The following is an 11,033-nucleotide window of genomic DNA, read 5'->3' as shown; positions in this document are numbered from 1 at the left end:
CCAGCAGTGTGACAGAGCCACAGACTCCCACTAAATATCTTAAGGACCTAAGAGGAGGAGAATGATTTGCCAAAAATTGATCAGATCTAATAAATTCACATCTTAAAAATGTGTCCACATTATTAAAAAAACAAACAAAAAAAAACAATAGTGGTTATCAGGAAAAAAAATTGTCCCTCTAATACAAACTATATGAGATCAGTGTTTTTTATATTCACTACTCTAGATTAATTAAAATCTAGCTAAAAATATATACTTAACTGCATAATAAAGGGGAAATTTACAAAAGCTGAGAGGTGTAAAATCCCAAGAAGGTTGGTAGACTGACACAGGCATCTAAGGAAATGACGACTGCTAATGGAGAAGTGAAAACAGCAGTGCAGTTTGCAAGTGCCTCTTATTATGGCCTTATATGTCATTTAGTCAGATGTTTTTCTATACTTAGTACTGATTAAACAAATGCAATAAATGAAGAGCAATGATATCAAGTAAGGCAAAGTGGTATGAATAACAGTATTACTTTATGGAGTCGAGCCCAAGGCAGTGTAAAATGTGCGATTGTCCTGGAAAAGTCATGCAGTATTAAGTGTAAATACAGATAAACGAAAAATTTAATGTGATTCAGACTCCAAGTATAAGCCTGCAACTATCATCAAAATACAAATCGTCCAGACTGAGTCTAGCGTGGGACCAAATAAACTAGCAATTAGACTGAATTATCATTAAATCCAATAATAGATATAGAGGGTATGAAGATGAGCACATGATGCAGAGTTTTCGACTGATAAGGAAATAAATGTTTCAAACAGACAAAGAAGTTGTCTAAGAAAATACAATAAACACCCTAAATCAAACCCTGGACTTGGATGTCCCACCTTGAATATCTCCCACTCAACCCCTCCCACTTTTTTTACTTCAAATTACTCAATGAGAGATCAAAATGTGTACATTTACACTGAAAGACATTTATTTAAAATGTTTCCTATAAAATTACATAAATTAAAATTTGCCAATACAGATACAGTTAGGGCAAGACAAGGCAGCAGTGACCTCTGTTCATGTAAAGCACTATTACGAAGATTTATAATCTAGGTAATATAATGTTTTTTGTTTTTTTTTTACAAACTATGGGAGTCACAATTTAACAATCTTAAATTGAGGAAATATTCCCTGTAATTAAGGCTGGAATATACTACGCAATTTTTAGACTCTTAAGAGTTTTTAACGCATTATACACTTGCTGACATTGTAAATGGTTACAGAAAAAAACTGGACATTATACACTAAACAAATAAGGATTGCATCGACTGTCACGTCGTTTTGAACATAAACTGTAACAGAAGAATGTATCTCATTTCAAGGAGATGCATGAGAAATGAAAACAACATCTGGTCTAAAATCAGCTCAAAATATTAATCATGTTTGATATCCTTCGAATGGGTAGGCTGAAGCTAGAAAATATGAATCTAAGCCCATCATCCACTATGCATCTTTTTGTGAAATGTAACCTTGACCGTCCAAAATCTGCTGGCAAACTGGCTTTGACTTTCAGCAACTAGTGTCAGCTCCTTCAGACTGTAATTCAGAGCAACATCTGGACAAAAGTTACATATTCAAGCCTTTATAAACAAAAATAAGAAACTAAACTGTGATGCTGCATTGTTATTTCAAAGTCTCTATATGTTAAAAGTCTGACTGCGCTCCTGTCGTCTTTTCCCTTCAAGCAGAAAAGAGAGGATTGTGCCCAAACGTTGTCTTTTAGAAGGACCTTTGTGGTTGTACCACCTAAAGTAGGTGGTGGTTCCCATGGAAATGGCATGAAGCTGCTCAACTAGCAACCATCCCACCCAGGTCAGAGAGAGGAAGTTGAGCAGAGTCAGCAGGAGGACCCAGGCCTCTCTTCCTGCCACTGAGCCCCAGTCAGACAGCTGCAAGCCCGAGAGTTTCAGGTAAAGGTAGTACACCGCACAGAGGATGAAGATGAGGTGAGCCATTAACATAGACATGATGAAGAGGATGAAGATGCGGTGGTTGTCCCGTCCCACACATTGATTGAGGAAGAGGCAGTGGTGGTCATAGTCTTGGATGCACATGTCACACAAACGGCAGTGTTTACAGTTGTCCACTTGGATCAGCTAAAAAAGAAAATAGCTTGTGCAATTGTGAAACTTTAATTTTGATAATAACAATAATAATATATTTAAAAAAAAATTTTTTTATATATATATATAAACATGGGTATTTAACCATCCAACATGGTTAGTTATACCAATATATTATTTATATATATATATATATATATATTATATATATATATATATATATTATTTATATTTATTTTATATTAAATATAAAATAATTCAATTGATTTAACCATTCAAAAATAGTTCCAACCCTCTAAAGAAAACTATTTTGATCAATTAAATTTAAAAAAAGATTCAGATACAGTGCTGGTCAAATAAGTGCTCACCTCACAGTAAATACAGAATCTGTCCGGGCTCTTTCCAGCTTCTATTAAGTCTCCTATGCTGGAAAACTGGGAATCAGTGTCAGCTTCTTTGAGCTTTCCTGGGTTCTGGGTTAAAACTTTCCAAAAAAGTCCAGCGAGCACACAAAAATGGACAAGTGAAAAATTTAAGAGGGTATAAGCTGGCCAAAAACGTGAGCGGTCAAGGAATAATTGACAAAACATCCAAAAGATTTCAACGTTTGTAAGAGGTTGATGACATAAGCTATCTGCAAAGGATATTAGGTAAAATTTTATAGAGAAAGCAAGCTATGGAATGAATTAGGCCCGCAGTCAGTGTTCCCAGGTAAACAGGGTTTGGTAACCTAAAGTCCAAGTGAAAAAGATTAAAAAAGGTCATTATGCAATCATCATCCTTTATATTAACAGTGATAAGCAATGCAATTTCCAATCACAACCGTCTAACCTTTGAAAGCTGCTCAGTCTGTGATATTGAGAAAGAATAACTTTGGCCACGCAGGGGAAAAGCACTGCAGAAAAGACAGCCCCATATTCACCAAGAGCCGCAGCTATAATGAGAACAGCAGCCCCGCTGAGAGATGGTAACAGCAGCATCCAGAAGTACATCACTGCAGAACAGATCATTTCATGAATTACAGCTGATCAATATCATAATACAACAAACTAAAAAGGAAAAGAAACAGTGATACCATATGATTCCTTAGGAATCAGATCTTTTGGTCGTTGACTGAAATGCATCAAAATCCTGGAGAGCTGCTTATGTCTACATAGATATTAGAGGGATAAAAATGATATATAATCTTATTCTGTTCACAATTTAAAATTCCATTAATGTCAAAGTAACAATAATCACAACAAATAGAAAATACAATACTGCATGAATTGTCAATTGTTTTTTTAAATGTGCCCTACTTAAAACTAAACATTAACTGCAGTGCAGATTCATTTTAATTATTTTTAATTTAAAGAATTTCCAAAAATATATACTAATATCCTGGTCTGTGACAAATCTGGGTAATAGAAATAAATTGATTAATATAAATAGAGTCTTTACATTTTCATTGGTTCTCAACAGACCTAAATGTATTCCCTTGATTACAGAGGTCTAGAGGTGTGAGGCCAGTGTGGTTTTTCATGTGTAAAATGTGGAGTCCGGCACTCTTCAACAGTAGCCAGCACACCTCAATCATGCCTTTCTCTGCAGCCACATGAAGTGCTGTCGCCCCCTGGTGGTCAACTGCCTCTGGCGCGCATCTCTGGTTAAAGATTTAAAGCAAAAGTGGCTAAAAATCAGAAATGCAGCAAAAGGCATGCATGCACTTAATAAACTATCATTTTATTAAATACATATAAATATTAATGTCTGTCTGTAGGATGCAACACTTAGAGTGTGGGTACATTGTAAACAAATTCTTATTTTTGGGTGAACTATTCCTTTAAGGAAAATTTAAACCTTAGGAAAAGAAGAAATTTAACTAATTAATGGCATTGTTTTGGTTCTCTCTCTAGGAATAGTAGAAGTGTAAAACCTGGTTCTAAAAGTAAAAAAATGAAAGAAATGCAATGAATTTCCACACTGATAGGAGCAATTTATAGCAATTTTCAGGCATTCTGCATTCTCCCATCAGTGTTTTGGTGTCCATTTACTCCAGTTGTAAGAGAACTACAAGCAATGCTGTAAAGTAAAAGTGCTTACATTAGCTCTAAGGAGATAGCGGACTACGTCAGAATTGCCTGTGGAAGCTGCTAAGTGCAGCGGAGTGACCTTAAAGTTATCGACATCTGTGAAACGGAACATTCCAGTCTCCCACAGGTACTGCGTGGCAATACTGAGAAAGAAGAAGAAAGAGAGAAGAACATACAACAGTATATCTGAGTATGCAGTATATACCAAAACAAAACTAAAGTTCTTATCATTCTAGTGTAACAGGCCCAGTTACTTACACGCTTCCACCACCCACTGCATGATGAAGAGACGTTTTCCCTTGCTCATCTACTGTGTGTAAGTCTGCACCGTGCTGCATCATTTTGTGCATGATATAAATATTGCCATTTCTGTTAGAATAACACAGTACAGTAAGCCCTCTTCATAGGACACTGGTGTAATGATATTTCAGGGGACGCAAAGTTTATGATAGATGTTTTAATTAAATTCACAAACATAAGATGGATGAGGTCTCTTGTACCTGCAAGCAAAGTGAAAAGGGGTTTGTCCTGCATCACAGGGAATGTTTGGATCAGCACCGCTGTTCAGCAGAAGCTCAGCCATTGGCCGGTTTCCATGGAGAGCAGCAAAGTGAAGGGCTGTGAACCCTCCCCAACCTGCGAAAACCACTAACCTTGAAACACAAATATCATGCTATGCTACTATGAAAAGTTTTTGACTATCCAAAAACATGAGTCGACAATTAACATGGATATTACAGATCAGCTATAAGTTTATAGTTAATGCATTTTTTTTTGTATATGAATTAATAGTTTTTTATTTTCTTCTTTTTTTCTTTTTTTTTAGTCTTTATAATCCCCATTTAGGAAACAAAACCAGTTCCTTGATGACAAATCATCCAAGACCTAACATGTTTTGTGGTATTATTTGGTTTGACTTTTACAAGAAATCAATATTATGTGATTATAAACATAAACTTTCAATGACGTCAAAATGTGTTGACATACTCGTGTAATAACTCAAATTCTCTTGCTGAACAATTGACCTAGCTCTTCATTTTCATCCTGTTTCCAACTGTGTAAATAAGTTACATTTTAAATTAATCTAAACAAATAGCTTGCACTACATACTTAAATCACAACTAATATTTATTATTATAGAGCTAAGAAGCTCCATTCCCTTTTAATCAACAATTCTCTATTTATTAATCATAATTTAGCAGTTACTGTAGCTTTCAGAGTATTTGTCATTTTGTTGAATTCCCCCTGTTTGATTACTTAATAACTGTCTGTGTGTATATATATATATATATATATATATATATATATATATATATATATATATATATATATATATATATATATATATATATATAGTTTTGAAAAAAAGTACTATATGGTTATCAAGGTACCTTTGTCGAACATCTTACAGAGTGTAACAGGTATCGAAAAACAGATTGGAAGAAGAATAGCTATTGAAACGACAAATGCATTAAAATTGATCGCACATCTAGGTATTTTCTTTAATCGAGTGGCCATAAATAGATAATAAAGCAAACGATAGGTGGGTGAAAGAATGGAAAAAACGCCGCTTACTTGACGCTCTATTGACCTGAATAGGACCAGGAAGGTTAAAGTGAAACGTTAACGTAGGATCAGTACAATCTCTGTCATCATCTGTCTCTGTGGATCAGTTACAGTCACAGTCCCCTTTAAAACAAGAGACTCACCTTTTTGTTTCAAAACACCTCGATCCTGCTGTAATACATGGGAAACTCGATCAATATCCCCCCGTTGAATCGATTCAAATATACTACTTCCTGAAGCTTGCAGCATTTTGCCACCGTGTATTTACGCCTTCTGAAGACTGAAGAAACTCTTGACCAACTGTAAGAAATTCATTATAAAGGATATATTAATTGTTCGGTTAGACTGTTGCAGTGGAAAGGTTTACGTACAGCATAACATCCTCCCGTTAGATTATTATGCAGTCGATAAGTGAGCGAATCTGATAGTACGTAAATACGCTTGACTGATTGAAGGGAAACTCCGCCCCCTGGTGGATGGGGTTTATGTTAAACCAATGAACGATAGGCTCAACAGGGTCGACGGCCCAAAATCTCAGACAATCTAATAAAAGATAATCGTTTGAAATATGCAAAAGATTTAAATGCAAAGACTGGTATATGGTATACATATAAAATCTTACCTCAGCAATCTCAAAAGAGAGAGAGAAAGAGAGAAAAAATGTTTTAATTTGTTTCCTTATGATGCAATCGCAAGCGACAGTGATTGGTTCAGCTACATCAGCGCGGGGAAACGTCACAGATACCACATGACAAGGTCACCGATTCGGCTGTAGACGTCTTGATGAAATTGTACACTTAAATAACGCCACTGAAACTTAAATATTAATAAAAAAAATTATAATAAATAAATAATATGACTCATCTTTCCTGGCCAATTAGAATCAACTTCCGTGCGCTAAGCCCCGCTTAATTATAAAATGTTCCCATGTGTTTTTAGCATTTCACAGTTAGTTTCAAAGCACAAATTAATGATATACTTTAAATCAAATCAAAATATACTCTAAATAGTAGAACATTGAGTTTCATTATGCGCAAAGTGAAGTCTGAGTATATAAACTAAATCTTTATACTGACAATAGTTTAATAATTTAAGAAAGTCACGTGCGCTCAAAATAAGGGACACGATCTATTATTGTCCGACTGTCTGTCCTGCAAGACAGTAAGTGTGTATGTGGGTTCATTTGTTTATTTTAATTGTGTTTATGCCTAACTAAACTAACCAAGAACGCGATCTTATATAAAATGAGGATTAACGCGCTCGTGACAGTTTGACCTTTTGTGAATTGATGAATTTACGATCGACAGATACCATACCATCAAAAACCATAGAAAAAGAAGCACATCTATCAGTTTGTTAAATGTGAAAATTATCTAAACATACGAGTCTATCAAATAGATATTAATTGTATGAGTGTTTAATCTATTACTTTGTTTAGTCATTATGGTGATTTTCACTGTTCTTATTTTAGAAATGTTCTTTCTATTTTTAAAAGTTTCCATGTTGTCTAGTGTAATATTTTTGTGCTGTCTTAAATTACCACATGATGTCACTGTTGCTCAACATTTTACGCATTTTCAAGGGCTTACTTGAAGAAAATTACTTTAAACACCACAAGGCATAGACACCGTTTACGTTCCCTCAAACTCGTTTTTGATTGGTCGATTTTTAATCTCCCCTTTTCGAAAATATATAACTAAAATCAGACGTATTACGTCAATGAAGTCTTCTCCACTTGATCCTACTTTGTCTATAGAAGTGTTGAAAACAAACAAACAAACACTCACACACACACACACACACACACACACACACACACACACATGCGCAAGAAAGTCTTCCTTCTCCTTTTTCACTAGGAAGTGAGGCACATGACCAGGGGCAGCTGATGTCAGAGTTTCATACTGTGCAAAGTTTAGCGATTAGGAGGCATGTCTCAGCCGGCCACTCACTGAGTGCTGCGACATGGGAAGGCAGAGGAAAACCTTCTGTCCAGCCATACGTCTACGTACACAAGCCTTAGCAAAGACTTGAGATGCCACCCACCAAACAACAGGTATGTGTGGGGTAACAAACTGACTAACCTGGAGTATTGCCTGGGGGTTCATATTAGTTTGAAAGGACTCAACAGACTCATTTTGACAGCTGTTGTTGTTGTTGTGAGGTTGCATGCTGTCATAATTCATTTGTATTTTTCATTTAAGTGCATTCAAAGCATTTCTGTTGCTTGGAGACTCAACTTCCAGGAGGACAACACGATAAAGATAAAAATAAACGAGGAAGTTTGACTGATTTTAGTTCGATAGTTTGAAAGGCATGATTTGTTTGCCCTCAAACTAATTTCTTGGTATCAGGTTTAAACATTTTAGCAATAGACAAGCCAACTACTTTGGAGCATTAAAAATATTTACCACAGTCAAAGCTTTGAATAAAATAATGAGATGACATGCATGTGCTGTATTTAGCTGTAGAGTGAATAAACTAGTGGGAATGTGCAGTGCAAACGTCATTTCTTCAGGAATGTGAATTATCCTCCTTTGTAGAAAAACAAGCTCATGTCTTGACATCACAAGATCCCATTAACACGTGAACAGCTGATTGTAAGTTACAGGAAAGCCCTCCAACTTACTGCTCTCTTTTGGTTACAGAAAGAAGGCAGTTGCAGATTTGCCTTCTAATGAAAGTTTATTGGCAGACGCTTCAGTTTCAATGTTTATACTGTACATTCCTTTGTTGCAAGGTTTTAATTTTTTTATTTTTTTTTTTTTTTTTACTAGAGTGTTTAATCTCAGGAGTTAAGTCTCAGGTGTTTCACCTAAGATTATCTCAGTATTATTATTATTTTTTTTTTAAGGAGCCAGTTGGAGAAATGGACAGAATCAATAAGGAGAACGGGGAACTTAGTGTGTCAGGGGAGAGTTCAGAGAGCATAGAAGTTAAAACTACACAAATCCAAAGTGAGACAAATGGGGACCTGAAAGCACATGAGGATCCAGTGGTGCTTCTGAAAGATCAACTAACTCAGCTGAGTACTATAAGCCAACGGACACCAGAACAAAGAGACCAAGAGCTCAACAGCCTTCTGCTTCTGTTCATCCAGGTACAGAACATCAGTGAGAGGAGTGGAGGAAAACTGATTATTCAGTTGATCAAACATCATCCATTGGAAGTCTTTTAAATATGATTAATTACGCAAAATATATTTAGTTTATATACAAATATATATACATATATTTTACAAACACACACACACACTACTGGTCAAATGTTTGGGGCTGGTAAGATTTTTTTTAAATGTTTTTAAAATCCCAATGCTTTTTATTTATTAGATCATACTGTATATAATACAGTAAAAACAGTAAAATAGTATTTCAGTAGTAATAAATTTTAACGTGTAATAATTTAGTCCTGTTGTGGCAAAATTCCAGTTTTTCTTTAGTGTCACATGATCCTTCAGAAATCATTATACTATGCTGATTTGTTGCTCAAGAAACATTTCTTATTATTATCAAAGTTGAAAATAATCATACTGTTTAATATTTTTGTGGAAACTGTGAGAATTTTTTTCAGTATTGAAAATGATACAGTATTCTTTGATGAATAGAAAGAACAATATTTAATTGAAATAGCATATTTCAAGCCATTACTTTTTAATTTCTTTTAGAAGTTACTACCCTGAAACATTGAATGGTAGTGTATATATATATTTAAAATATATATATATATATATATATATATATATATATATATATATATATATATATATATATATATATATATATGTAAAACACTTGATTTATAATGTATTTTGGTCATATAAAGATTTGAGATCTTAAATTTTACATTATATTAGCTGCCCATGAGTGATGAATTTTTTGTCTTTTTGACAGAAGCAGATTGGATCACACTGACACAGATTAAACTAAAATCTTGCATTTTTTGTTTAAATTCCAGCAGTGATCTGTCTCAATGTGTCAGTTGGTGTAGTTTGCTGCTGTATTGACAAACACACATGACCTACTGAAATAGTGTGTGTGCATGTGTGGGGGTTTACACATGTGTGACTCATTGACTTACAACTCCTGGATTCTTACTGGGATTTAAGCAACCATAGAGTAAGGAGTAAGGCACCACATCCGCTTAGAAAGTCACACAGAAGTAGGGATTGATGTTGGGAGTGTTAAAATAATTACACAGTTTAGGGAAATGAAACTTGTGTTGCTATGAAAATATGTATTGTTGGAAGTTCGCTTCTGGTAAGATGTTTTTGTTTCTTCCTTGTGATAAGTGCTGATTATGCTATACGTTTACTATTATCATGATTGCCTTTGTGAGAAAGAAACATGTCATAAACATATCAAACCTAATTGATTGTGTTCATGTTTAAATAGCAGAAATAATTATTCCACTTACTCTTTATAAGGTCTCAGAGAGCAGCAGTGTCCTTGATGATCTGGACCTCCAGGGCTTGGCGCTGAAGGTTGGAGAAGCTCTTGTCTGTCACATACAGCAGAGAGTGGCAGAAAAGCCTGCAGGTACCCAAAAATAACATTTGCAAAGGTGCAGTTGGCAGTGGCACTGGTGAGGTCACTAAAGGCCAAACAAAAATCAAACTGAGAGCTTCAGTTGGTGTTTGAAGGGAAGTTGCTCACTTCTTTATTTCACAAACATGCGGCAAAATAAGTTGCATGATAATGTTGATCATCCTTGCTGTTACCTGTGTGATGCATCTGTGTTCATTTCTTATTATGGTGTTTAGTTGATTAAATGATTAAATGATTATTCAAAATGGATGTTGGTGTTGAAGGAACCGAAAACCTTACTTATCTGTTGTGTGCTGATCTAAGATCAAATGGGTTTAATCGTGCTGTCTGTTGTTTTTATGGCTTTGTTTAAAATAGAAGAAGCCCGGTATGAATTGGAGCAGTTGTTTCAGAGGTCAGAGGTCAGAAGCAACCAAGGATGGCTTCTGCTCAAATCGATATCTCTTTTGTCTAACAGAGACTCTGTAAGTTTTACTATTGAACCTATATTATATTTATGCAGTCAGCTCCATAATTACATTGCTATTGTTTTAGTAATAACTACACATTTTAAAAATGAAGTTAAAGAGCAGTTTTGTTGCTTATGATTATTTACTCATGATTGCTGAGTAAAAAATATTCCATTCAGTATAAAAGGTAACAAGTCATAATTATTTTCTCCTAAAAAATTCCTTTTTCTTGCTATGGTTTTGTTACAAAATTCAGTGTTCTAGATGTCCTACAGTAGATCTGTCATTGAAAGCATTCCT

At 34.8% G+C, this 11,033-nt stretch overlaps 2 protein-coding genes across 3 annotated transcripts in view; one reads left to right on the top strand and one right to left on the bottom strand.

The window, feature by feature from the left end:
* Positions 1-945: 945 nt before the first annotated feature.
* si:ch211-223a10.1 (palmitoyltransferase AKR1) lies at positions 946-6,207 on the bottom strand. 2 transcript variants are annotated; one of them, XM_019094160.2, is made up of 10 exons: positions 5,884-6,207; positions 4,675-4,827; positions 4,433-4,543; positions 4,185-4,317; positions 3,566-3,744; positions 3,178-3,251; positions 2,934-3,096; positions 2,750-2,832; positions 2,471-2,661; positions 946-2,135 (listed from the first exon to the last, which is right to left on the bottom strand). In XM_019094160.2, the coding sequence occupies exons 2-10, from the start codon at positions 4,755-4,757 to the stop codon at positions 1,677-1,679; spliced, it is 1,476 nt and encodes a 491-aa protein (XP_018949705.1). In that variant the 5' UTR covers positions 4,758-4,827; positions 5,884-6,207; the 3' UTR covers positions 946-1,676. The 2 variants fall into 2 exon arrangements, with proteins under 2 accessions (XP_018949705.1, XP_018949703.1); XM_019094158.2 differs by having other exon boundaries at positions 4,675-4,810; positions 5,884-6,206.
* Positions 6,208-7,260: 1,053 nt separating this feature from the next.
* wdfy4 (WDFY family member 4) overlaps positions 7,261-11,033 on the top strand; it is a 45,673-nt gene continuing 41,900 nt past the window's right edge. Inside the window, exons 1-4 of the mRNA XM_042737206.1 lie at positions 7,261-7,796; positions 8,595-8,840; positions 10,164-10,275; positions 10,642-10,748. Coding sequence (XP_042593140.1) covers positions 7,776-7,796; positions 8,595-8,840; positions 10,164-10,275; positions 10,642-10,748 — 486 coding nt within the window. The 5' untranslated portion in view covers positions 7,261-7,775. The remainder of the gene's footprint in view (positions 7,797-8,594; positions 8,841-10,163; positions 10,276-10,641; positions 10,749-11,033) is intronic.

The sequence above is a fragment of the Cyprinus carpio genome, chromosome B13 (genome assembly GCF_018340385.1).
Source record: "Cyprinus carpio isolate SPL01 chromosome B13, ASM1834038v1, whole genome shotgun sequence".
NCBI lineage: Eukaryota > Metazoa > Chordata > Actinopteri > Cypriniformes > Cyprinidae > Cyprinus > Cyprinus carpio.
This window is presented reverse-complemented; position numbering and strand designations above follow the sequence as displayed.